Here is a 23077-nt window from a genome sequence, read left to right on the forward strand (position 1 = left end):
ATGGGTCCGGGGAGGTTTCACTCACTCTGCTCAACGATTAGCACAGCCCCAGGGCAAGAGTTCTAAAACTCAGGGAGGTTTAACAATACAGCAATTTTATACTTTACAACAAAAGTAATCTTAATACTTAATGATATCCATAATTGTAATTTTGCTATAATACCACTAGGTAGAAATGAGTAAACATTTAAGTAAATGATGATAACTGCAGCCACAGAACCCAATTGCTTCATTTTATAAGTGAGAAAACCCACAAGAGTGGCTTGTTTTGCCCATAGGGTCAGTAAGTAGCAGAGTTACTACCAGGACCCAGGTTCTTTAACTTCCAGTCTAGTGCTTTTCTTTTTTTGTTTTCTTTCTGTTTTTGAGGCAATTGGAGTTAGGTGACTTGCTCAGTCACAGACCTCGTAAGTGTTTGAGGCCGGATTTGAACTCAGGTCATCTGACTCCAGGGCTGGTACTCTATCCATTACACTACTGGGCTGCTCCATCTAGTGCTTCTCTTGTGGTTTCGTCCTTCATTCTGGTAGAGGACCATGACATCAGGAAAATGATGACATGAATTGGATTTGAGTGAGAGAGGGCTGTGCAAAGTCACCAGCCTCACTCTCTCCTCCAGAGCCATTTGGGTCCAGTGGCCAGATATCGATCAGGATGACTGGAGATGGCCCAGGATGCAGTGGGAGATCTTGACATTTTTAAGCTAAGGTCTTTTCAGGTTCTTACTTTGATTGAGGCAACACCTATTCATTAAATAGGCCTGTTTAAGAAGTGAGGCAAGGGATGGCCCCTTTAATTAAAAAAAAAATCAAACTGGGAGGGGAAGATCATCAGGGTTGCTGGCCAAAAGTGCTTTAGTAACACATTACATTCAATATTACTTTTACAGAGCCTAACCAAAGTTGGAAGGGGGGTAGGGGGAGTGTCATGAACAGACAAAAAGAATCAAGGGATGGGGGGTAGGGGAGTAGGTGGGGGGTGTGGAGGAGGGGGTGGGGGTGGTAACCGAGTAGAAGCTGCTCTGATGCCTCTCCAGAACCCCCTGGCTCCATATCCCATGAGGACCCAGGTGACTCAGCCTCTCCACTTCTCTGTCAATGGGTTTCTATGATACAGATACTCCCAGATTCAAGGAACATAGTACTTAGATAAAAGGAAAAACCCTTGCACCAAAACAAAATTTAATTTTCTTTATTTAATCAAATTGCTTTCCTTACATTTAGCACTAAGGTATGATTAAGTTGTTTGGTTTTTTTTTAAAGGCAATTGGGGTTAAGTGACTTGCCCAGGGTCACACAGCTATTAACTGTGTAGGGTTGGATTTGAAGCCAAGTCCTCCTGACTCCAGGGCTAGTGCTTTATCCACTGTGCCACTGAGCTGCCTTTGGTATGATTGATTCTTGATGGAGAACATGTCAGTGGGGCACTGAGAAGGTCTTGGCTGCCTAAGAAGCAGTAGCCTCATTAGCAGAGGCTTCTGCCCATCCCTGAAATTGAATTGAAGGTAGATTTAACTCTATTTGCCCTGGACACATTCTGAGCTCTTGCCCTGGGAACAAAAATTGCTATTAGAGCATGTGATGATCCACAGAAGGAGATCAGGCTATTTAGTTTAAAGACAAAACTTGGGAAGTACTGATCTGAATGAAGATTATCCTCAATAAGGGCTGTAATGGGGAAGAAAGATTCTATTTATCTTGCAAGGCTCCAGAAGGCAAAAGCAGGAAAGTAATTGGCTTTCCCTCAAGGGAAGGTTTTTAGCAAATCCTGGATAACCACTTGTAGGGTAAGATAGAGAAGATTCTTGCTCAGACAGAGCCTGAATGAGATGGTCACAGAAGTCCCTTCCAAGCCTGAACTTCTGTGACTCTTAGGGAAGAATACCAAGGAAGCTTGCTTTTGGAAAATCTTACACCTCTCCATTCTTTTTCTGTCTATCTTGTGGTTCCTTTTTCTCTCCCTGCCCTTAGCCTTTCTTCCCACCCCCAACCCAGCACCCTCACGCCATCCTCTGGTTATACCAATCTCCACACTGTGCTCTCCCTTCTATCTTTGATCTAAAATTACCACTCCACCCTTCTTCCTTTCAATCAATCTTCCCTCAACCCCAATCAAAACACCCACTCTCTCTCCCTCTCTCTCCCTTTTTTTTTTTGGTGAGGCAATCGGGGTTAAGTGACTTGCACAGCTAATAAGTGTCATGTGTATGAGATTGGATTTGAACTCATGTCCTCCTGACTCCAAGGCCAGAGATCTATCCACTGCGCCACCTAGCTGTCCAACACCCGTTTTCTTAATACAGATCCTCTTCTTAGCTGAGGTTATATTCTAAAGGTTTCAGAAAAAAGAAAAGCGCAAACAATTTTGTTAGGAAATTGCAAATAAAGAGAGAAAAAGAATAGGACTTGGGAATATAGCCATCTGCCCCTCCTCTACATTCTCTTTCTGCCTTCCTCCCATAATAAAAAGGAGGAAAAAGGCTGGAAGAAGATGAGGAATGTAGCTGTCTAACCTAGCCCTGATACTTTAACTCGGGCCTTGGCGGAGCAGTTGCTGCTAAAATGTGAAGTGAGCCAAACATATTTTTGTTGCCTTACCACCTCTTTGGGAATAATGCCAATTATTAATAATAAAAATGGTAAAATGGCTAACATTTGTTGCTGCTGCTTGTCCTTCATTCTCAAACAGCACCATGACAACAAGGTGATGCCATGACTTGTAATCGAATTGGATTTAAGTGAGGGAGGGCTGTGCACAGTCAACAGCCTCACTTTCTCCTCCAGAGCCTTCTGGGTCCAATGGCAGGATATAGATCAGATTTACAAATATTATCTCAATTTATTCTTACGACAGCCTTGGAAAGAAGATGCTATTACTATTCCTCCTGTACTGATGAGAAAACTGAGGCAGACAGAGAAGAAGTGACTCAGCCGTTGTCACACAGCTATTAAGTATCTGGGTCTGGATTTGAACTCAGTTCTTTCTGGCTTCAGGCCCAAGGCTCTATCCACTACTCCACCTAGCTGAATGAAGAACCCTGAAGCCAGAGATCCTTCCTGACTACAAAGCTCTAAGTGACTATACAGTTATTCCTTCCACATCATGACTTTCCCCATTGAAGTTTTGATATATTTCGGGTTGGCATAAAAAATTAAATGGGAATTTAAAAAAAGTTTTGTGGAAGTCACAGACAACACATGAAGGCCAACAGACAATAAAGAAAAAAAGTTTAGAAACTCAGAATTGTATGAAATATAGGAATGGTATTGTATTATATCAAGCCAAATTTTACAATAAGGTACTGTAAACACCCCATAACAGAAAAAGAAAAAGAGGCAGCTGGGTGGTGCAGTAGATAGAGCTCCAGCCTTGGAGTCAAGAGGACCTGGGTTCAAATCTGACCTCAGACACTTGAAACTTACTAGCTGTGTGACCCTGGGCAAGTCACTTAACTCTGATTGTTTCACCAAAAAAAAAAAAAGCAAAAAAAATCATGAAAAAAGAAAAAGAAAAAATTCAGGCTTCTCTGGTACAAAGGGAGGGCCAAAATTTTTTATACGGATTTTCCAGATCTCAGGGGTACCATGCTCCTAACCCCCATGATGTGGAAGGGATAGCTGTATATCTACCTGGAAAGGATCTTTCTTGGGACCAACATGGTCCTCCTTGGCCATGCCTGTACCCAGAAGTATTTACATGAAGAGATCTGCAATAACAATTATAACCGTCATTTACCAAACCACGTCCCCTTTGGTCACTGGTGTTATCTTCCTGCCAGAATGGGGAGAATACCTCCCTTAACCTCAATGTCTTCACTATTTAACCCTTGCCCAAGCAAGGACCCTGACCTTTTCTTTTTTAAAAATTTTTAAATTTTTAGGCAATTGGGGTTAAGTGACTTGCCCAGGGTCACATATCTAGTAAGTGTCAAGTGTTTGGTCTGAGGCCAGATTTGAACTCAGGTCCTCCTGACTTCAGGGTCAGTGCTCTATCCACTGTGCCACCTAGCAGCCCTGCCCTGACCTTTTCTTACAGCAGAGCTATTTGGGCTTTTGCCTGGAAGAACAAGTCTGGAAAGAAAGAAAAGATCAAGGCTGAGCAGGAGGAAGACATCAAGCTGGGCTTGGCTAACTGAATTCTCTGGAAAGTCTGAGACTGCAGCTAGTGAGTTAGTAGTTGTTTTCTGTGACCACACTCCTTGAGAGACCTTCTATCAGAAAAGATTCTAACTCCAGGCCGCCCCTCCTACAATGCTGGAAGAGGCTGAGATCCACAGGGGTGGGGAACCTTTGGCCTCCAGGCCACTCATGGCCCTCTAGGTCCTCAAGTGAGGCCCTTTGACTAAATCCAAACTTCACAGAACAAATCCCCTTAATAAAAGAATTTGTTCTGCAAAACTTGGACTCAGTCAAAAGACCTCATCCAAGGACCTAGAAGGCCACATGTGGTCTCAAAGGCCCAGGGTTCCCCACCCCTAGGGCTCTGGGTTGACTTCTCCTATTCGTTGTGTGGTGTCCTGGCTTTGTTGAATTTAATGACTGCTCCTCCCCCCCCCCCGCCCCCACCTTAGCCACTTCCTCCAATAAACAACTATTTACCAAGGAAAAAAAGATAGAATGGAAAAGCATTTTTAAAAGAGCTTACTAAACTACAAAGGAACAGCTAGGTGGTGCAGTGGGTAGAGTGCTAGGCTTAGAGTCAGGAAGATCTGAGTTCAAATCCAGTCTCAGAAACATCCTAGTCGTGTGACCTTGGACAAGTCACTTAACCTCTGTTTGCCACTAGAGAAGTTAATCAAACCACACCAGTATCTTTGCTTAGAAGACTCCATGGATGGAGGACCATGGGGTCACAAAGAGTCTGACACAACTGAAATGATTGAACAATGACAAGCAGCCACAAGCATGGTGCTAAATGCAAGGGATAAAATATAAAAGCAAAGACAATTCAAACCTTCAAGGAGCTTACACTCTAGTGGGGGGAGACAACAGGGGGATGGTGACCAGGGACAGGCAGTTTGGACTTAAAAGTAACAAGATGGTAAATGGGGCCATGGAGAGCAGACTGATACATCCCTTCCAAGAAAAATGGCAGAACTGATTTGATGGTGACTTTAGAACTAGAGGAGGGGAAGGTATCTGGGAGTGGGAGGAGTGGGGAAGTGGAGAATGTTGTGGGGACAGTGGTTGGGAGCAGAATGCAGAACGAATGGAACACAGCTGGGGGCTTCCTGCAATGGTGGGTCAGAGGATGCTGTCAGTGATGAAAACATGCATTTCCTGCCGTCTTACCCCAACACACTCCCAGTGACTTCAGGCACCTCTCTCTGACTGTCCACAGACCTGCATAGGCTTGCACACTAACAGCAAAATTCCCCTGGCAGCAACCAGGTGCTAGCCCATTAACAATTTATACTGAACTGTGAATGAGGATGAATTACCCAAGGTGACATTTTATTTTTAAGAGGAGCTAACTAGGTCTTGAATTCAAACGAATAGCTAGCTTGTAGAAAGTGCTCGAGAGGAGACAGTCATGCACAAATCCAACTCCCTCTCTCCTTAGTGCATCTGCCAGAGAATAAAATAAAAGAAGCTTTATAAGCACAAAACAAATAACCTTGACCTTCTCCGGCCCTTGGCAAACAGAACTCAGACGGAGGCAGTAGGCATGGCCTAGTGAAAAGAGGAGTCTAATGAGCCAGATTACAGAGACCTAGGTTCCGTTCCCAGCGCTAGCTCTGATACTCACTAGTTGTGTGACCCGGGGGCACTTGACGTAATCTCTCTGTAGGCCTCATTTGCCTCATCTGTAAAAAGGGAATTTTTGCAGCTCCTACCTAGCAGAATTATTTTGAGGAAAATACTTTTTAAACTTACCTACATGTATGTGTGTGTATGTATAAACTTTATATAAATATAAAAGTGAGCTAGAGGGACTTCAGAGACGTGGGCTCCAACCCAGTTATTTTATAGATGAAGAAACTCGGGTAAAATCGCACACAATGTATCGGTGACAGAAACAGGTCTATAATCCAGGTCTCCTGATTTCCAGTTCAGTGCTCTTGACACTTTGGTGTTCGATTAAAAATAAAGAAAAATGGGGTGAACTACAAGTAGGGAAATGATACAGTTGAATCAGATTACTTGGGAGAGTGAGAAGACGTCAGGTTACAGTGATCTGGCTTCTAGCAGACTCATTGGGAGAAGCCTGGGGACCTAACCGGTTACATGAGGCAAATGCGTATGGGGACACTTTAAAATGGCAGAACTGATTTGATGGTGATTTCAGAACTGGAGGGAAAGGTACTCAGGAGGTAGGGTGGGGAAAATGGCTGGGAGTAGGCAGGGGAATTAATGGAAGTTGATGTTTTACATTTTATCCTGTGTATAACTTGTTGATGCATGGTTTCCCCCCCATACTGTGTCCCCCATTATACTATAAATTCCTTGAGAGCAATGACTGTCTTTTGCTTTCCTTTGTATGTTTAGTGTGTAGTATAGTGCCTGATATATAGTAGGTACTTAATAAATGTTTACTGACTCACTCTTTGGTGTATTTCTCCTTTAAAGTACTTGAGAGGACATATTACATCCTGTATACCTGTAACTCCCAAGGTTGTCACATATGAGGTACTGTCCGTTGCTGGAGTGCTGAGAATGGGGAGGTGGAGGAGAGGGGAGAGAAAATAAATGTTTAATTAATTACTGAATTAATTGAAATTTGAAAAAGATGAAATTGAATTACTTTGAAATCAATTTATTTGTTAATTTAATGTCACTTGTTAACAGTTAACAAATTAATGTTATTTGTTAACCATTAATTTGTTAATTGAAAATGGATAAAGTTTTTTTTTTTCTAAAATAAAGGTTATATGGGCGCTAAGTGTCTCATTTCATTCCAAACCAATAGGTCCTGGCCCAAAACACCTTCCTTAAAAGAACTAACTTCACAGGACCATAACATATTAGAGATGGAAGCAACCTTACAACTCTTCTAGCTCAAAACTCAATTTACAGATGAAGAAGCTGAAGCCCAGTTAGGTACATTGACTTGCTCATGGTCCTCCAGGTAGTAAATGACAGAAACAAGATTCTAATCTCAGCCCACAGACTCTTTCTACTATGATAAGCAGCCTTCCATCCACCTCCCTTTTCAGCCTTGTATGTGAGGCCTGGCAATGCTTTGAATTTGCATACATTCTTTTTACGGGAGCCCTCACAACCTCCCTACATAATTCACATGAAGAAGTGGGAGAGGAGAGATAAACAATGGCAAAGAAGAGAGGATCATGGGAATAAGATATATAAGATAAATAAAACAGAGGGCAAAAGAAAGTGCATTCATCTCCTTAGAATTTCAAAGGTAGAAGGTACCTCTTTCATTTTCTATATGAGGAAGCCAAGGCCAAGAGAGATTTGGTGGTTTGCTAATGCCAGTGTGTGGGACAGCTAGATGGCTCAGTGGATAGAATGCCCAGCCTACAGTCAAGTCTTCCTGAGTTCAATTCTGACCTGACACTTACTAGCTGTGTGACCTTGGGCAAGTCACTTAATCCTACTTGCATCAATTTCCTCAACTGTCAAATGAGCTGGAGAAGGAAATGGCAAACCAAATAGGGTCACGAAGAATTGAAGATGATTGAAACAAGTGAACAACAACAAAACAATGCCAATGTCACCCAGCTAGTTAGTGAGAGAACCAGGCCTACTGAGCTCTCTCAAGTAAACCATGCCTTCTTCAGCTTTCCTTGCCTTTGGAAGGTTGTTTGGGGAGGTCTGAATGAGGCAATTAATTGGCACAGTGGATAGAACACTGAACCCAAGTCAGGAAGACCTGAATTCAAATCTTGCTCTAGATATTCTCCTACCATGTGACCTCAGGCAAGTCGCAAGCTTTCTGAGTTTCAGTTTCCTCTTCTATAAAATTGATGGCTTCTAAAGTCTCTTCTAACTTTAAATCTAGGATTCTAGTAAGCATTTCTATAGTACTTGAAAGTTTGCAAAGTGCTTTACAAGTATTGTATTATTTAAACCTCACAACAACTCTTGAGGTAGGTGCTATTATTCCCATTTTACAGATGAGAAAACTGAGGTAAACAGAGGTTAAGTGAGTTGCCCAGGGTAACACAGCTAGTAAGTGTCTGAGTCCAAATTTGAACCTGGGTCTCCTTGACTCCAGACCTCATGCTCTATCCACTACACCATCCAGCTGGCTATGAGTTTTTGAGTAGCGGTTAATAATAATAGCTAACATTTATATAGCACTTACTATATGCTGGGCACTGTGCTAAACACTTTACAATAAATAATCTCAATTTATCTCCACAACAATTCTGGAAGTAGGTGCTATTACTATCCTCATTTTTACAGTTAGAGGCACATATTAGAAATTCAGTTTTGGGTACCACCCTTTCTTTCTTGTCTGCTCTATATTTGGAAGTTTTCATTTTAGTTGATGTTTACTGAGTTTAGAATTTTTAAAATAGGAAAAAAATTTTCAAAGAAGACTTAAGAACTCTGATTAAGGATGTGGCCAACCACGATTCCAGATGAAGTAAGCTGCCCTCCTCCTGACACAAAGAGGGTGGACTCCAATTACAGGATGAGACATGTTTTCATGCACAGCCAATGTGAGGATTTGTTTTGCTTGACTGTGCATATTGTAGTTACAAAGACCCTGGTTTTCTTCTTTTCCTCAGTAGTAGAGGGGGGAAGGAAAGGAAAGTGAGGAATAGGCTTGGGGGAGACAGAGGGAGAAACTGAGGGTGGGAAGGTAGGACAGAGAAAGAGAGTTGACAGAGAAAGAAAAGGCGAGAGGGAGAAGAGAAAAAGGAAAGGGAAAAGAGGAAGGGGAAAAGAAAAGGGAAAGGGGAAAGGACAAATAGAAAGCAAAAAGTGAAAAAGAAAGAGAAAGAAGGAAAGGGAAAAGGGAAAGAGAAAAAGAGAAAGGGAAAGAAAAGGGAAAAGAAAGGGAAAGGAAACAAAACAAAACAAAACAATGAGTGTGTTGGATTGGATAATCTCCAGGATCTACAGTCCTATGCCTAAACTTTCCTAAAGTAGCAAGGCCGGGACTAGAACCCAAGTTCCCATACTTATAGGGTTCTAGAGCTAAAAGATACCTTAGAAATTATCTAGTCCAATTCATCCCATCTTTATCTTGTTTATACATAGTTGTTTGCATGGTCTTCCCCATTAGACTGGGAGCTCCTTGACAACAGGGACTATCTTTTGCTTTTCTTTGTATCTCCAGTGCTTAGCCCAGTGTATGGCACATAGCATGCTTAATATGTGTTTGTTGACTGACCCCAAACTTTACATTTAACAGATAAGGAAAATGAATCCCAGAAAGTACAAAGCTAAGTGCTTTGTCCCATAGACACCTCCAACTCAACATGTCCAAAACAGAACTCATTATCTTTCTCCCCAAGCCTAATCATCCCTCTTAACTTCATCATTTCCTTTAAGAGCTCTACAACACTTTTAGTGTTCCAAGTTCATAATATGAGTGTTAGCCTTAATTCTTCCCTCTTCCTTTCCCCATATTTCCAATCAGTTGACAAATCTTCATGGTTCTACCTTCACAACATCTCTTACATCTGAGCCTTTCTCACTATTCATGTAGCCATCCCCTTAAGTGAGGTTCCTATCACCTCTCATGTGGACTGTCAATAGCCTTCTAGTGAGAAAGTCTTCTTGCTTGCCCAATCAACAGACTCTGTTAGCTTCCTATTGCCTCTTGGAATAAATATAAACTCTTGTGTTTGGCTTTTAAAGTCCTTGGGGGTTAGCATATATTACTCTCCTTACTGCTTTCTATGGTCCAGCCAAAATGGCTATCTTGCTGTTCTCCCCTCTTTGTGTCTTTGCATTGTCTGGTCCCTATACCTGGGACATCCTCCCTCCTCCCACCCACTCTGTAGAATCCCTTAACTCCTTCAAGACACAATCCATAGGGGTAGCTAGGTGGCTCAGTGGATAGAACACCAGCCCTGGAGTCAGGAGGACCTGAGTTCAAATCTGGCCTCAGACACTTTTTAGCTTTTGCGACTCTGGGCAAGTTATTTAACCTAGATCGCCACTCTCCATGCCCTGGAAAAAAAAGACACAGTCTGAAGTCCATTGTCAATATGAAGCCTTTCCTGGTTCCTCTAACACTAGAGTTCTTCCCTCTTCAAACCACCATTTACTTTTTTTGTCTTTGTTTTGCATATACATGTGCATGGGCAGCTAGGTTGCATGGTGGATAGAGTTCCAGGCCTGGAGTCAGGGAGACTCATCTTCATGAGTTCGAATCTGACCTCAGACACTTACTTACTAGCTGTGTGACCTTGATCGAGTCATTTCACCATGGTTAGCTCACTTCCTTATCCCTAAAACAAGCTGGAGAAGGAAATGGCAAACCACTCCAGTATCTTTGCCAAGAAACCCCAAATGGGGTCAGACATGACTGAAAAATGACTGAACAACAATTGTCTGTGTACATGCCTGCCACAGTAGGATGTAAACTCCTCAAGAGCAATGACTGTTGCGTTCCTGTTTTTGTATCCTCAATGTCTAGCCAAGTGTCTGGCATATAGTAGGCACTTAATAAATGCTTGCTACCGATTTGCCCAAGGTCACTATAACCATTAAGTGGAAAGGCCTGAACTCAAACCTAGCTCCAAATCCAGTGCTTTCCTCCCCATTACGCAGTACTGCCTCAAGGCAAAAGACCACAGATGGAGGGTGAAGAGACTGTTCCAGAATAATGTCCTCTCCATGCTTTCAACATGTCTAAGGTGGAGGAAAAGATTATACAAACTCAACCACACACAGTTTATCTCTAATCTAGATAATTCAGCAGGTATATTTGCCAGTAGCAGTAATAAAATAATTACTTTAGATAACAATGTCAACAATTCCACAAGCACATTTTGAATTAAAAGGGAAGAAAGGAAGGACTTAATCTCTTGAGGTTTGAATTACACATGAGGGAAACTGACCAGCCACAATCCTTTACTTTCTCAGATTCCAACAAGCAGGTGTAGGAATACACAGTTGCACATAGAACAGACGTGCTTCTAGGCTTACTAAGTCATCCAGAGCTATGCCTAGATACTTCCTGGATCTTGTCTTTTGGGCAGCCCCAGCCCCACCCCTGTTACTTTTCCTTTTCCCTATCACCTACTTATACATTCCAGACTGGAAAGAACTAGCAAAGCCACTCATAACCCAGGAATGAATATGTCTTTTGTAGCAGCAGGAGTGTAGGGAAGCAGAACTTGGGAGTCAGGAGACCTGGTTTTAAGTCCTAGTTTTATTGCAATTAAAGATATGACCTTAGTTTCTCCATCTGTAAAATGGGAACCATTAACAATGCCTGAACAAAAGCATAGGTCTGAACTTGTCACCACTCTATTTGATAAATTTCCAATGGTCCCCTATTAACTCCAGAATCAGATATAAAGCCTTTTGGCATTTAAAGTTGTTCACAAACTGGCCCTTTGCGGCCTTTCTAGTCTTATCAAATGTTATTACTTTCCTGCCACTCCATCTCCAGTCTCAGTGCCTTTAACTGTTCCTCTGCCTAATGCCATGCCTGGAGTGCTCTGTTCTCTCACCCCTACTGATGGAGTATGAGCTTGAGCAGAGATCTTCACCCTTGCCCCAAAGGGAATCTGGCTCCCATTTGTCTACAGACCCCAGCTCCTTACCTCCCTTTGAAAGCCCTAGCCCCACCTTTTGACCTTACTCAGATGCCTTCCAGTTCCCTTCATTATCTATTCCCATTGTCTGTTCAATCTCTCAGACCTTCCAATTGGAATTCTCACCTAGACCCTTTTCCCAAAGTTACTTTAGAGTATATAAGATCTACCCCGGTCCCCATTCAGATGCTGAGAATCTCATGCCCAAAAGGCTGAGACTTCTCATGTCTGCTTGTCCTTTATGGGTATCACCTGGCCTATATGTTTTATCACTAATAAAACTTTTCCTCTGGCTGGAAGAAGATTTGAGTTGAATTCTTTCAGGCAGGGCCCAACGTCGCAATCTTGGGCATTCCCAGGAGCACCCCCAAACCTCTAGACCTCTTCACTACCTCTTTCTTAAACTTACTTTCCCTGCTTGCTTGGCTCAAAGCCTACCTTCAGTATGCCTTCCCTTGTCCCAACCACCAGCAGCTAGAGCTTTCCTTTCCTAGACCTACGTATTTACATTTAGATTCCTCCATCAGGATGAAAATTCCCTAAGGGCAGGGATTAGTTTCACCCCAACCATATCCTCCCCACCAGGCTCAGGGCTGGTAAATGCTTAATAAATACTTGACAGATTGTTAGGGTCAAGTGAAAGGATGTATATAAAGTGAAGTGCCATGTAAATGTTAGTGACAATGATGATGGTGGGGAAATTAATGACCAGAAGGAACCTCCAACAGTATATAGGGCAGGTGTTCTGTTGTTTATTTTTGTGTAGACCTGTGGGATCATGGACCTAGGGCTGGAAGGACCCTCTGATGCCATCTAGCGCAGCCCCCTCTTAGGGTAGATGAGGATATGGAAACCCAATGAGGTTACAGGGTTTGTCCTGGGTAGCACAGAGAGTAAGTGGAAGAAGCTGAAAGCCCAAGGCACTCTAAAGGAAGAAAGGCTGAGTTTAGATTAGCAACTGTTCTGCAATTTATAACCGTGAATTCCCTAGAGCCACTGAGAGGTTAAGTGATTTGCCCAGTGTCACACTGTCAGTATGCCATAAGCAGTACTTGAACCCAGATCTTCCCGATGCCAGGGTCTGCTCTCAGTCCACCATGCAACACCCTCTAAATCTGAATTCTGTTCTGTTTCATATTTAAAGGATACTTTAAGGCAGATTTTCTCCTTTCATAAGAGGTAGAGAAACAATTGGAAAAATTCATGCTTCTTTGAGTGTGGGCTTAATTGTGTATTTTGGGGAAAGCAGGGGCAGCTCTGTGGCCACACCTCTGTCGGCCTGCCTAGAGAAGCTGCTGGCTTGGGCGAAAAGCTTTGTTTGAGTGACTACCCTCAGCACTCAGTTCCTCCTGCACTTCTTTTGAGGAAGTATTAAGGAAATGTTTTCCCAGCAGCTGCCCAGGAAGTGGGTGGAAAGTTTTCATCCCAGGCTGGATGAAGACATAGAGAGAGAAAAAACATGGCATCCAGGCTAAGAGGCCCTGGGCAAAAATGAACTTTTCTCTGTACCACAAACATGCTGCATATGCAAACAGGAGAACTTCTTAACTGCATGTGTACAAAGACCTATCACAGAAAAATGCTATCCACTTTGGGAAAGAGAGAGAACTGATGAACTCCTGAGTGCAGATTAAAGCCTAACTTTTTTAATCACTTTATTTTTCTTTTGCTTTTTTTTTTCCAATCTGGCTAATATGGAAATATTCTGCATGATTTCACATGAATAATTAATATCATATTGCTTGCCCTCTCCATGGTGGAGGAGGTACTGGAGGGAGGGATAGAATTCAGAACTCAAAATAAAAGAAGAACGTTAAAAATTATTGTGCAATACAACCAAGTGCAAATTGGGGAAAGGAAAGAAAAACGGAAAAGGAGGAGAGGAGGAAAGGAATGGATGAGAAGAGAGGAGGGGAGGGGCACAGGGACAGGAGGGGAATATAGGAACTACTAGACCAGCAGTCAGAAAAGCTGGCTTTGAGTCTTGGCTCATTCTGTTAATTACCGATCTAAAACATCAGTTTCCCAATCAGTAAAATGGAAATAATCAGAGCTATCAGCTCTTGGCTGTGATACTTGTCAAAAATTTCAGACCTGTTTCCAAATCAAACCTGGAAAGAGTTAGTAGGCTTATCTCAGAAAAGTTTAGATACGTTTTCCTTTCCTTGACTTTATTACAAAACATCTCTTTTCCAGTTCCTTTCAACAAGAAGGCATAAATTAAATATCTGACTTCAGTGAAGTGGCTACAATATTGTGTTTGAAGTGTACACAGTATAGCATATAGTAAGCTACGAGTTGAAAAATAACAGTTTGGTTTTTCCTCTTCAAAATAGTTAGTTTGAAAGTTAATTAAATTATTTATAAATTTAAAGTGAAAAGAAAACATTTTAGAAAATAAATTAATTTTCAAATTTCATCTAATTCCACCTCATTTTCTTCTTTTTTTTTGTTGGGATCTGGGCCAGATTTATTTTTTAAGGGAAAGAACTAGAGATATTTTTATTCCTTATATCACAGGTAGTTGTATCAAATGAAATGATGTGTATGAAAGTACTCTGCATTTATAACTTTAAACCATTACATAAATGTGAGTTATCACTATTATTATTTTATTAATAAACTCAATATTTATGAGTGTCAGGTAAGTGCCAGCACTGCCCCTGGTATTGGGGGATGAGAGCTGAAGAAAGTCTAGCAAAATCTTGGCTCACTAGAAAACCTGAAGGTATGAATCATTCTGGATAGGTGTATTCTTCAAATTTAAAAAAAACCCAAACCCAAACTTTTTATATTTTGTTATTCTGAATTTGAAAAAACCGATAAGCATGAACATTTCCACACACCAGGAAGAATAGAAAGAGAGGACTGTTTATTTTAAAAAGGTATAATAAATTCAACATGTTAGTTTCAAAGCTGTCCTGCTTAACTGTGTTTCCCGCTAAACTTTCCTTTGCTCTTTTTTAAGAGAAATGTTTCAATGGACCTCTTTTCTTTCTTTTTTTTGGGGGGGGGATAGTGGTAATGCTATTATTCCCCTCATCCCTTTTCTCCTACTCTTCAACTTTTAAAAATTTTACCATCTAGAATACAATTCTTTCTTTAAAAATGTATGCAGATATGCCTATAGCCAAAAATAATCTATATTAACATAATTTTGTCTTGGGATGACACAGGGTCATTATAAGCATCAATTACTACTCTGGTAATTACACTGGTACCCTCAGAGGATGGGTCTGGGATGCTTTATTTTTTTTTCAAAGTGTATTTGAGGGTTTTTAAAAAGCAGTATTTCTATCTCTTCCCTTGTTGCCAGCCACTTCTTATTACTAACTGCACGTAAAAACCAGATAATTATGTACACAATGTGTCTAAGTAGGGTCTGAGTAAGGCCCGAGGGACTCTCCTATAGAGAGTATATGACTCTGGTGCAAGCTCTTTGTGCCATATTTTGGCTGCTCAAGGATCTTTTTTGGGCTAGAACACTAGGCTAAGGAGTTTGTATTTTGTTGTTGGTAACAAAAAGTCACTGAAAGTTTCCAAAAAGAGGAATGATGTCATTTTTTGGGACAACCAACTGGGCTATGGTAGATAGAATGTCAAGTCTTCAAGGACAAGAAGTTTTGCATAAAAGATCTAGATCTAGAGTTGGAAGAGATTTCAAAGGCTATCAAGTCCAGAGAAATTCAAGGAATCTGAACGAGCAGCAGAGGTGGGAGGTGAAGCCAGGTCCTTGTACTCTGTGACCATGGTCATTTCTACTGGGGGGGGGGGCTTTTTTTTTCTCTTTGCAGCCTCAGTGACTAGCATATTACCTTTTACATAGTAAGGTCATTTAATAAATGTTTGTTTAATTGATTTGAATAGATTTCAGGGAAAGAGAGGAGAGGGGGAAGAGGGGGAGAGAGAGGGCTACAGTGAGAGATGGGGGTGGGGGAGTAGAGATACTAAGAGAGGAAATTGAAAGAGAGTTGTAACTCCAGAGATCTGTAAGAAAAGGAACTGGTGAGATAGGCAGCTAAGTGGTCCAATGGATAGAGTGGCAGGCCTGGAGTCACAAAGACTCATCTTCCTGGGTTCAAATCTAGCCTCAGATACTTACTAGCTCTGTGACTCTGGGAAAGTAACTGCACCCTGTTTACCTCAGTTTCCTCATCTGTCAAAATGCGAACCAGAAGGAATTGGCAAACCACTCCAGTATCTTTGCTAAAAAAAACCCAGATGGGGTCATGAAAATTCAAACACATAGGGACAGGTAGGTGGCACAGTGCATAGAGCACTGGGTCTGGAGTCAGGAGGACCTGAGTTCAAGTCCAGCCTCAGACCAGATGCTTGATACTTACTAGCTGTGTGACCCTGGGCAAGTCTTTTAACCCCAACTGCCACACACACACACACACACACACACACACACACACAGAAAATTTGAACACATTACTGAAATGACTGAACAACAACATCAAAGTAGCCAATTGAATATGGAGAATGAAGTTAAAGGGGACTTTTCCTGACTCTCCCTAATTTCCAAGGCAGTTCTCAAGGGAAGAAATGTGAGCTGTCAACAACCATATCAGGTCTAAATAATAATTGGAGGGATGAAAATTAAAAGAATTCCAAAGTTCTGTCTCACACCCATCAGATTATCAAAGATGACAAAACCGGATAGTTATAATGGTTGGGTGAGTTGTGGGAAAATGGCCCACTAATGTGATTATTGGCAGAGTTGTGAATTTGGAATTCTCGATGGAAATACTAGCCATTCTGGAAAGTAATAATGAACTATGTCCCCAAAGTCAGGAAACTGCAAAGCAGCAATACCACTATTAAGCCTATATCTATATGAGATCAGATAAGAAAAGGATGTATATGCATTAAAAAATATTTGTAATAGCTCTTTTTGTACTGGATAAAATGCCTGGCCTGGAGTCAGAAAGGACTGAGTTCAAATCTGGTCTCAGAGATACTTATTTGCTGAGTGGCCCTGGGCAAGTCACTTAAGCTATGTTTCCCTCAGTTTGCTCATCTGTAAAATGTAAATAATTATAGCACCTATTTCCCAGGGTTGTGAGGATTAAGTGAGATAATATTTGTAAAGTACAGCACAGCTTTCCCTCCCTTAAATCCAATTCACTTGCAAGTCACTGCAAACAAAGGACAAACAGCAAGGACACATAACAGGCACTTCATAAATGTTTATTCTTCCCTCCATCCCCACCCCCAAACTGGAAATTGAGGGAGTGATCATCAATTGGAGAATGGATGAATAAATGACGGTATAATAATATAATGGGTTATTGTTGTGCCCTGAGAAATAAGGAAAGGGTGGTTTCTGAGCAATTTGGGCAGACGTTTATGCTTGTGGTTGTTGTTGTTGCTGCTGTTATGTTCGTCCTTCATTCTCAAAGAAGACCATCAGGGAGATGATGCCATGAATAGCAAGTGACTCGGTTTTGAGTGAGGGAGGGCTGTGCAGGGCGAAGTGGGCGGAACTAAGAGAACACCATATACAACGACTTTCAAAGTTTTAACAGCTCTGACCAATGAGCTATCAACCATGATTCTAGCAGTGCTATCCACCTCCTGACAGACAGCTGATGGACTCAAGAAACAGACTGACACAGGCATTTTTGGATATGATTCATTGGGTAATTTGTTTTGATTGACTATGTTTATCTGTTTCAAGGATTTCGTATTTCTTTTTCTTGTTTAATTTGAGAGGAGTTGGGTAGAAAAATAACAACAGGTAGCATTTATTTATAGCCATTTATAACAACTCTAAGAATTGCAAGGGTGGGGGTGGGGGTGGGGCAACTAGGTGGCACAGTGGATAGAGCGCCGGCTCTGAAGTCAGGAGGACCTGAGTTCAAATACGACCTCAGACCAAACACTTGACACTTACTAGCTGTGTGACCCTGGGCAAGTCACTTAACCCCACTGCCTAGCCAAAAAAAAAAAAGTAAAGAAGGAAAAAAAAGTTATTGAAGCAATTTTTTAATGTACAGAAGAGAAATGAAGGCTAAAAGGAAACAAAGAGAAGCTGGGCAGCTTTGAAAGTTTTATGTTGAATTTATTTTATATTAAAAATGAAAAGCAAAAGGCAGAGTAATAAGAGATTTGCAGTTTCATGTGTAAGCCACTTTTTCTGCTCTACTTTTAATGTGGAAATAAATACTCATTCTATTTGATGTTTGCTAAATTCAGAATTTTCCAAAAGTGAAAAAAATAAAATAATAAAAAAAAAGATATGGGTTAAACTAAATGGCCCCTGAGTAAACTTTCAGCTCAGAAAGTCTATGAATTTGTTTCCTTTGTGAGAATTTAACTGGGGCATGGTAATGAGGAGGAGGGTGGGATTGGATGGTTGTCTGTGAAGATCTACTGTTTGCTCCTAGTGGTGGGGTTAACCAGGCACAGGAGGTATCAGATGTCCGAAAGTAGGGAAGGGGAAGAACTCTGACAAGAAAGCATAGCAGTCATATGCTAAACTGAGGCCTGAAAGACAAAATTAATATCACACAGTAATTCCAGGGAACTTCCATACTTTAATTTAATTTAATTGTTTGTCCCTTTTCTTTTGCATTTTTTTTTTGTTCAGACCTATGATTTCATTGACATAGGGAACTCCCACTAAAAAAATTCTCTCAGGGCAGCTAGGTGGTACAGTGGGTAGAACACTGGTCCTGAAATCAAGAGCACCTGAGTTCAAATCCAGCCTCAGACCAGAGACTTGACACTAGCTGTGTGACCCTGGGCAAGTCACTTAACCCCAACTGCCTCACCAAAAAAAAAAATTCTCTCTACTAGTACGCAGATCAATCACCTTTTTATGATTTATAGTCTTAAAGACTGGCCTAGGACACTGAGGTATTATTGAAGGATTTGCCTTCAGAGTAACACAGCCAGTATATTTCAGATGAAGGATTTGAACCTGGGTCAAAGAAGGCATCTTGCCATATGGTGGAAAGAGCTCTGGCGTCAGAGTTAGAGAACGGATTCAAAACTTGCCTCTGATGTTTATTTCCCAGAATCATATAACCTTGGGTCAGATGCTTAATATCTTTAGGTCTCATTTTCTTCATTTAAAAATTAGAATTGGGGGAGGGGGTAAGAGGAGGGTTGGGCTATTTTTTTTTGTAAAACAAGAGATTTAGAATAGATTGTCTTTAAAGGGCCTTCAAGTGATTCCTGATTCTACATTTAGAATCAGTTGTCCAGCATAGCACATTCCGTCTTTTCTTTGTGCATAGACTATGTCTCAGTGCTAAGGGATTTGGATAATTGGTGGATGAAGAACTTGGCTTGGAGTTAGTTGGACCCAAGTTCAAAACCCACCTCAGACACTTACCAGCTGTATGATTCTAGACAAATTACCTACCTTCTTTCATTTTTCGTTTTCTCATCTGTAGAAATTGGGAGCAGGGGTGGGGTAAGGGTCGATTCAGTGGTCTCTAAGATCTCTTCCAGCTCTCAATCTTTATGAGCCTATAATTAATTTGGGTAACATTGGAAACCCCTGGAACTCCCAAGAACCTGATTCCCTGAGGTCCTCTCATATCTCAGTATGGCAACTAGCTTCCATTTTAATGAAGTTTGGTGATTTTGCCTGAGAAGTTTCTATGTTCTATCAAGATTGTTAAATGAGGACTTAATCCTTTTGACATCCATAATGTGTTTGTATATGATGTTAAGAGTGCCATGTAGTGGAAAGAATAATCTCTTTGGATTTCAAGAACCTGAATTCAAGTACCAGTTGAGCCACATACTAACTGTGTGTGGCATGCATTTCACTTCTCTGAGATTCCGTTTCCTGATAAGGAAGAGGGAATGAATATGTTTGCACTGCCTCTCTCATGGAGTTATTGTGAGCAACCCACTTTATAAACCTGAATACACTAAAAATATATGGCCTATCATATTTACTCATCTCTCTCTCTCTCTCTCCCTGCCCCACAGGATTCTTACTGTAACAATCTCTGAGCTGATCATTCATTTGGGGAGGAGGGGGATGATGGAATAATGGGTCAGAGAGCAGCCACTCCTAAAAAGAAGTAAGAACATATATAGAAAGGAAAGAAATGGCACTGAATAACCTCAGGTAGGGGTCCATAGGAATAGGTACAAAAATGAAAAGTAGTTTACTATTAAAGGGGAAGGGGCCCACATTCTAATTTCAAGTCAGTTTTCTAAGATGTTACAATTTTTGAAACTGGAGATAACAGTGATCATCTAGTCAATTCTCTCTCTCTCTCTCTCTCCCTTTTTTTTTTTTGGCTAATCAATGGGGCTAAGTGACTTGCCCAGGGTCACACAGCTAGTAAGTGTTATGTGTCTGAGATAAAATTTGAACTCAGGTCCTCCTGAATCCAGGGCTGGTGCTCTATCCACTGTGGTACCTAGCTGCCCCTAGTCAATTCTCTTGTTTTACACAAGTGGAAAATAAGACCTGGAGAAGGAAGTCATTTCCCCATGGTCATGAAGGTAGTGCATAGCTGAGGAGAGATTTAAATTCAGGTCTATCAATAAGATCATAGACTTAGAATTGGAAAGTACTTTAGCAGCCACAAAGCCTGACTCCTTATTTTACAAATGAAGAAACTGAGACAAGAGAAGTTACATGACTTAACAAGGGTCACACAATAAGAGTCTAAGGAGACATCTGAATTCGGTTCTTCCTGATTTCAAGTCCAGGGTATTTTTACTGAAACGGCATGTGCATTTATTTAGTCATGATGTTGTTGAGTCATGTCTGACTCTTCATGACCGCATTTGGGTTTTTTTTTTTTGGCAACGATACTGAAGTGGTTTGCCATTTCCTTCTCCAGCTGATTTTACAGATGAGGAAACTGAGGCAAACGGGATTAAGTGACTTGCCCGGGGTGTCTGAGGTCAAATTTGAACTCAGGTCTTCCTGGCCCAGAGCTCCACTCACAGCACCTCCTAACTGCCCTATTTAGTCACATACATACTCATTCCCGGATTCAGGAAAGCAGATAGATTCCCACACATCATCAGAAATACACAAGGACAAACGTTTCCCAAAGCAGGCAGTTGGCAAGCTATACAGCTGGATAAATGACAGGCAAGGGGAAAGTGGCAAGGCATAGATAGATTAGGGGTATGTGTGTGACAGGAGTAAGCGAGTAGGATAGGGAAAGTGATTAGCAAAGGCTGCAGAGTCTTTCCTATAATCAATCAATAAACAAACATTTATTAAGGGCCTATTAGACTGTGAGCTCCTTAAGAGCAGGGATTGTTTTTCACCTTTCTTTATATCACCAGTGCTTGTTCTCATTCATTTGTGTCTGACTCTTCCTGACTCTCTTTTGGGGTTTCCTTGGCAAGGATACTGGAGTCTTTTGCCATTTCCTTTTCCAGTAGATTAAGGCAAAGAGGTTAAGGGACTTGCCAGGGGTCACATAGCTAGTGAGTGTCTGAGTCCACAACACCTGAACAAAATCTGGCCTCAGACACACTAGCTGTGTGACCCCAGGCACAGAGTCCCTTAACGCTGTCTACCTCAGTTTCCTCATCTGTAAAATGAGCTGGAGAAGGAAATGGCAAACCACTCCAGTATCTTTGCCAAGAAAAAAACCCCAAAATGGGGTCACAAAGAGTGAGACCCAACTTAAACAACTCAACACCTTCCTGACTCCAGGCCCAGTGCTCTATGATCCACCAGCTGCCTCTATGCTTAGTAGCTACTTAATAAATGCTCGAAGTTGAGTCAGACTCTGTACTAGGCAATGGAGATATAAAGACAAAAAACAAAATGGTCCCTGACCTCAAGAAGCTTGTATTTCATAACCTGAAAAAACATGTAGAAAACATATTGAACACCTTAGTTTAAGTTCCAGATTCTGCTATATCATATTGAATATGCCTTTTGTATAGGAACATTTTTTATGCCTATTGTAAACTAGTCAATGTCTCAAAGGCTATATATGCTAGAGAAGGTGCTCAACTGAAGTGGAAGGGGAAGTTCTTTGCTAGGAGCTCCCTGTGTGAATGAAACCACAGGCCTGGTACCTATCTCCTGTCCTTGGAGTTACTCCTTATATAGTCATTTGGGGAGAGAGAAGAGGACTGGTGATAAAACATAGCTCTCCTCGTGGGAGAGAGGTGGCAATCTACAGGTGCATAATGAAACATGTACAGCCAGGTACAGTGTGTTTCTTCTGCTTAACTCTACTTATTACAAAAGAGGGATTGAGGGAGGAGTATAGAGAAAGAACAGCGTTGTGTCTGTGCTTTTCAAAACAACAGTAAAGTTTCAAATAGAAAGGTATGTGTAGGATGAAAGAAAAGGAGAAGTGGAAGAGAGGAAGGCATTGAAGAAAGCTATTTCTACTCTCAGCAGAGCCTCCACCCAAGAGAATGCCTAGAGAGGATCTCTTTCTTTGCTTTTTCCCCCTGACCCCCCCCCAAAAAAAAAACTGGAAAGGACAGATAGGCACCTACTCAAATATTCTGGGCTCCTCTCTTAATTGCACCTGTTTCTCCTGGGCCTGAGCTAACAGAGAAGGAAAAAAACAGGTTCCTTCAAAACAGAAACTTGATCACATTCTTGCCTGGAGGGATTGGGGCCAACCACATCCCTAGCTCTTCACATTCCCTCCCATCCTCTTCTCTCTACCTTCTCATCTCCACCCAGGCGGCCCAGCCCAGCTGAAGAACAAAGCCTTCCACAAACCCCTGGCCTGGAAAGCCCAGCCCGCTAACCCCCAGGGCTCACCTGCTGGGAGCCAGGTAAAAAGGAGGAGAAGAGGTGGAGGTGGCTCCGGGCCCATCATGGCCCCTTTCACTCAGGATCTCCAAGGCACGGCTATTTTCTTCATCTGCTGCCGCCCCAGGAAAGCCTAGTTTTCTTTAGGGCCTTCCAAATGCTCCCTTCCTGGAGGCCGGGCAAACTTCTGTGGTTCTCCCCCGAACAGGAGGCTTCTGGGTTGTCATCTCTACCTGTAGCACTCTCTCCTCTGCTCACCCTCCCAAACAAAGCAGCTACTGCTTCCTGCTCCGCCCCTTGCTCTCAGGTGAACAGGAAGGCTCTCTTTGGCTCACGAAACAGTAATTTACCTCTCAAGTCACCTTGACTGCAGTGATCCCTGGAGACTCTCCCCTGATACCTTTACTCTCACTGCTCCCCATATTCCAGGGGTGGAAAGACTTTTCAGAAAGAAATTCTATTCCAGAAAAAATTCCAATAAGAAATGGCTCTTAATCTGACACCCCCTTCTCCATTTTTTCTCCACTGCCACCTCCCTTTCCTCTCTGCTTTTTTTCTAGGACTGAACTCACATGGACCTAGTTCTATGTGGCATTTTTCCTTCTTGTTTCCCTATTTTTCCTCTTAACCCAAGGCCTTGTGTGTGCCGTCTTATGACTGAGAATGAA

General features: G+C 41.8%; 2 protein-coding genes across 6 annotated transcripts in view; one reads left to right on the plus strand and one right to left on the minus strand.

Moving 5' to 3' along the window:
- The window catches only part of ILDR1 (immunoglobulin like domain containing receptor 1), a 69814-nt gene extending 47125 nt beyond the window's left edge, over positions 1 to 22689 (minus strand). For 4 of the 5 annotated variants that reach the window (XM_078146732.1, XM_020985925.2, XM_020985923.2 and 1 more), the window contains exon 1: positions 22419 to 22689. In XM_078146732.1, coding sequence (XP_078002858.1) covers positions 22419 to 22476 — 58 coding nt within the window. In that variant the 5' untranslated portion in view covers positions 22477 to 22689. The remainder of the gene's footprint in view (positions 1 to 22418) is intronic. The other variant, XM_020985924.2, reaches the window with a different exon arrangement.
- CD86 (CD86 molecule) overlaps positions 1 to 23077 on the plus strand; it is a 159593-nt gene that overhangs the window by 43535 nt on the left and 92981 nt on the right. The gene's annotated exons all lie outside the window — the stretch shown is intronic.

Source organism: Phascolarctos cinereus, unplaced genomic scaffold, assembly GCF_003287225.1.
Source record: "Phascolarctos cinereus isolate Bilbo 61053 unplaced genomic scaffold, phaCin_HiC Scaffold_726;HRSCAF=1367, whole genome shotgun sequence".
NCBI lineage: Eukaryota > Metazoa > Chordata > Mammalia > Diprotodontia > Phascolarctidae > Phascolarctos > Phascolarctos cinereus.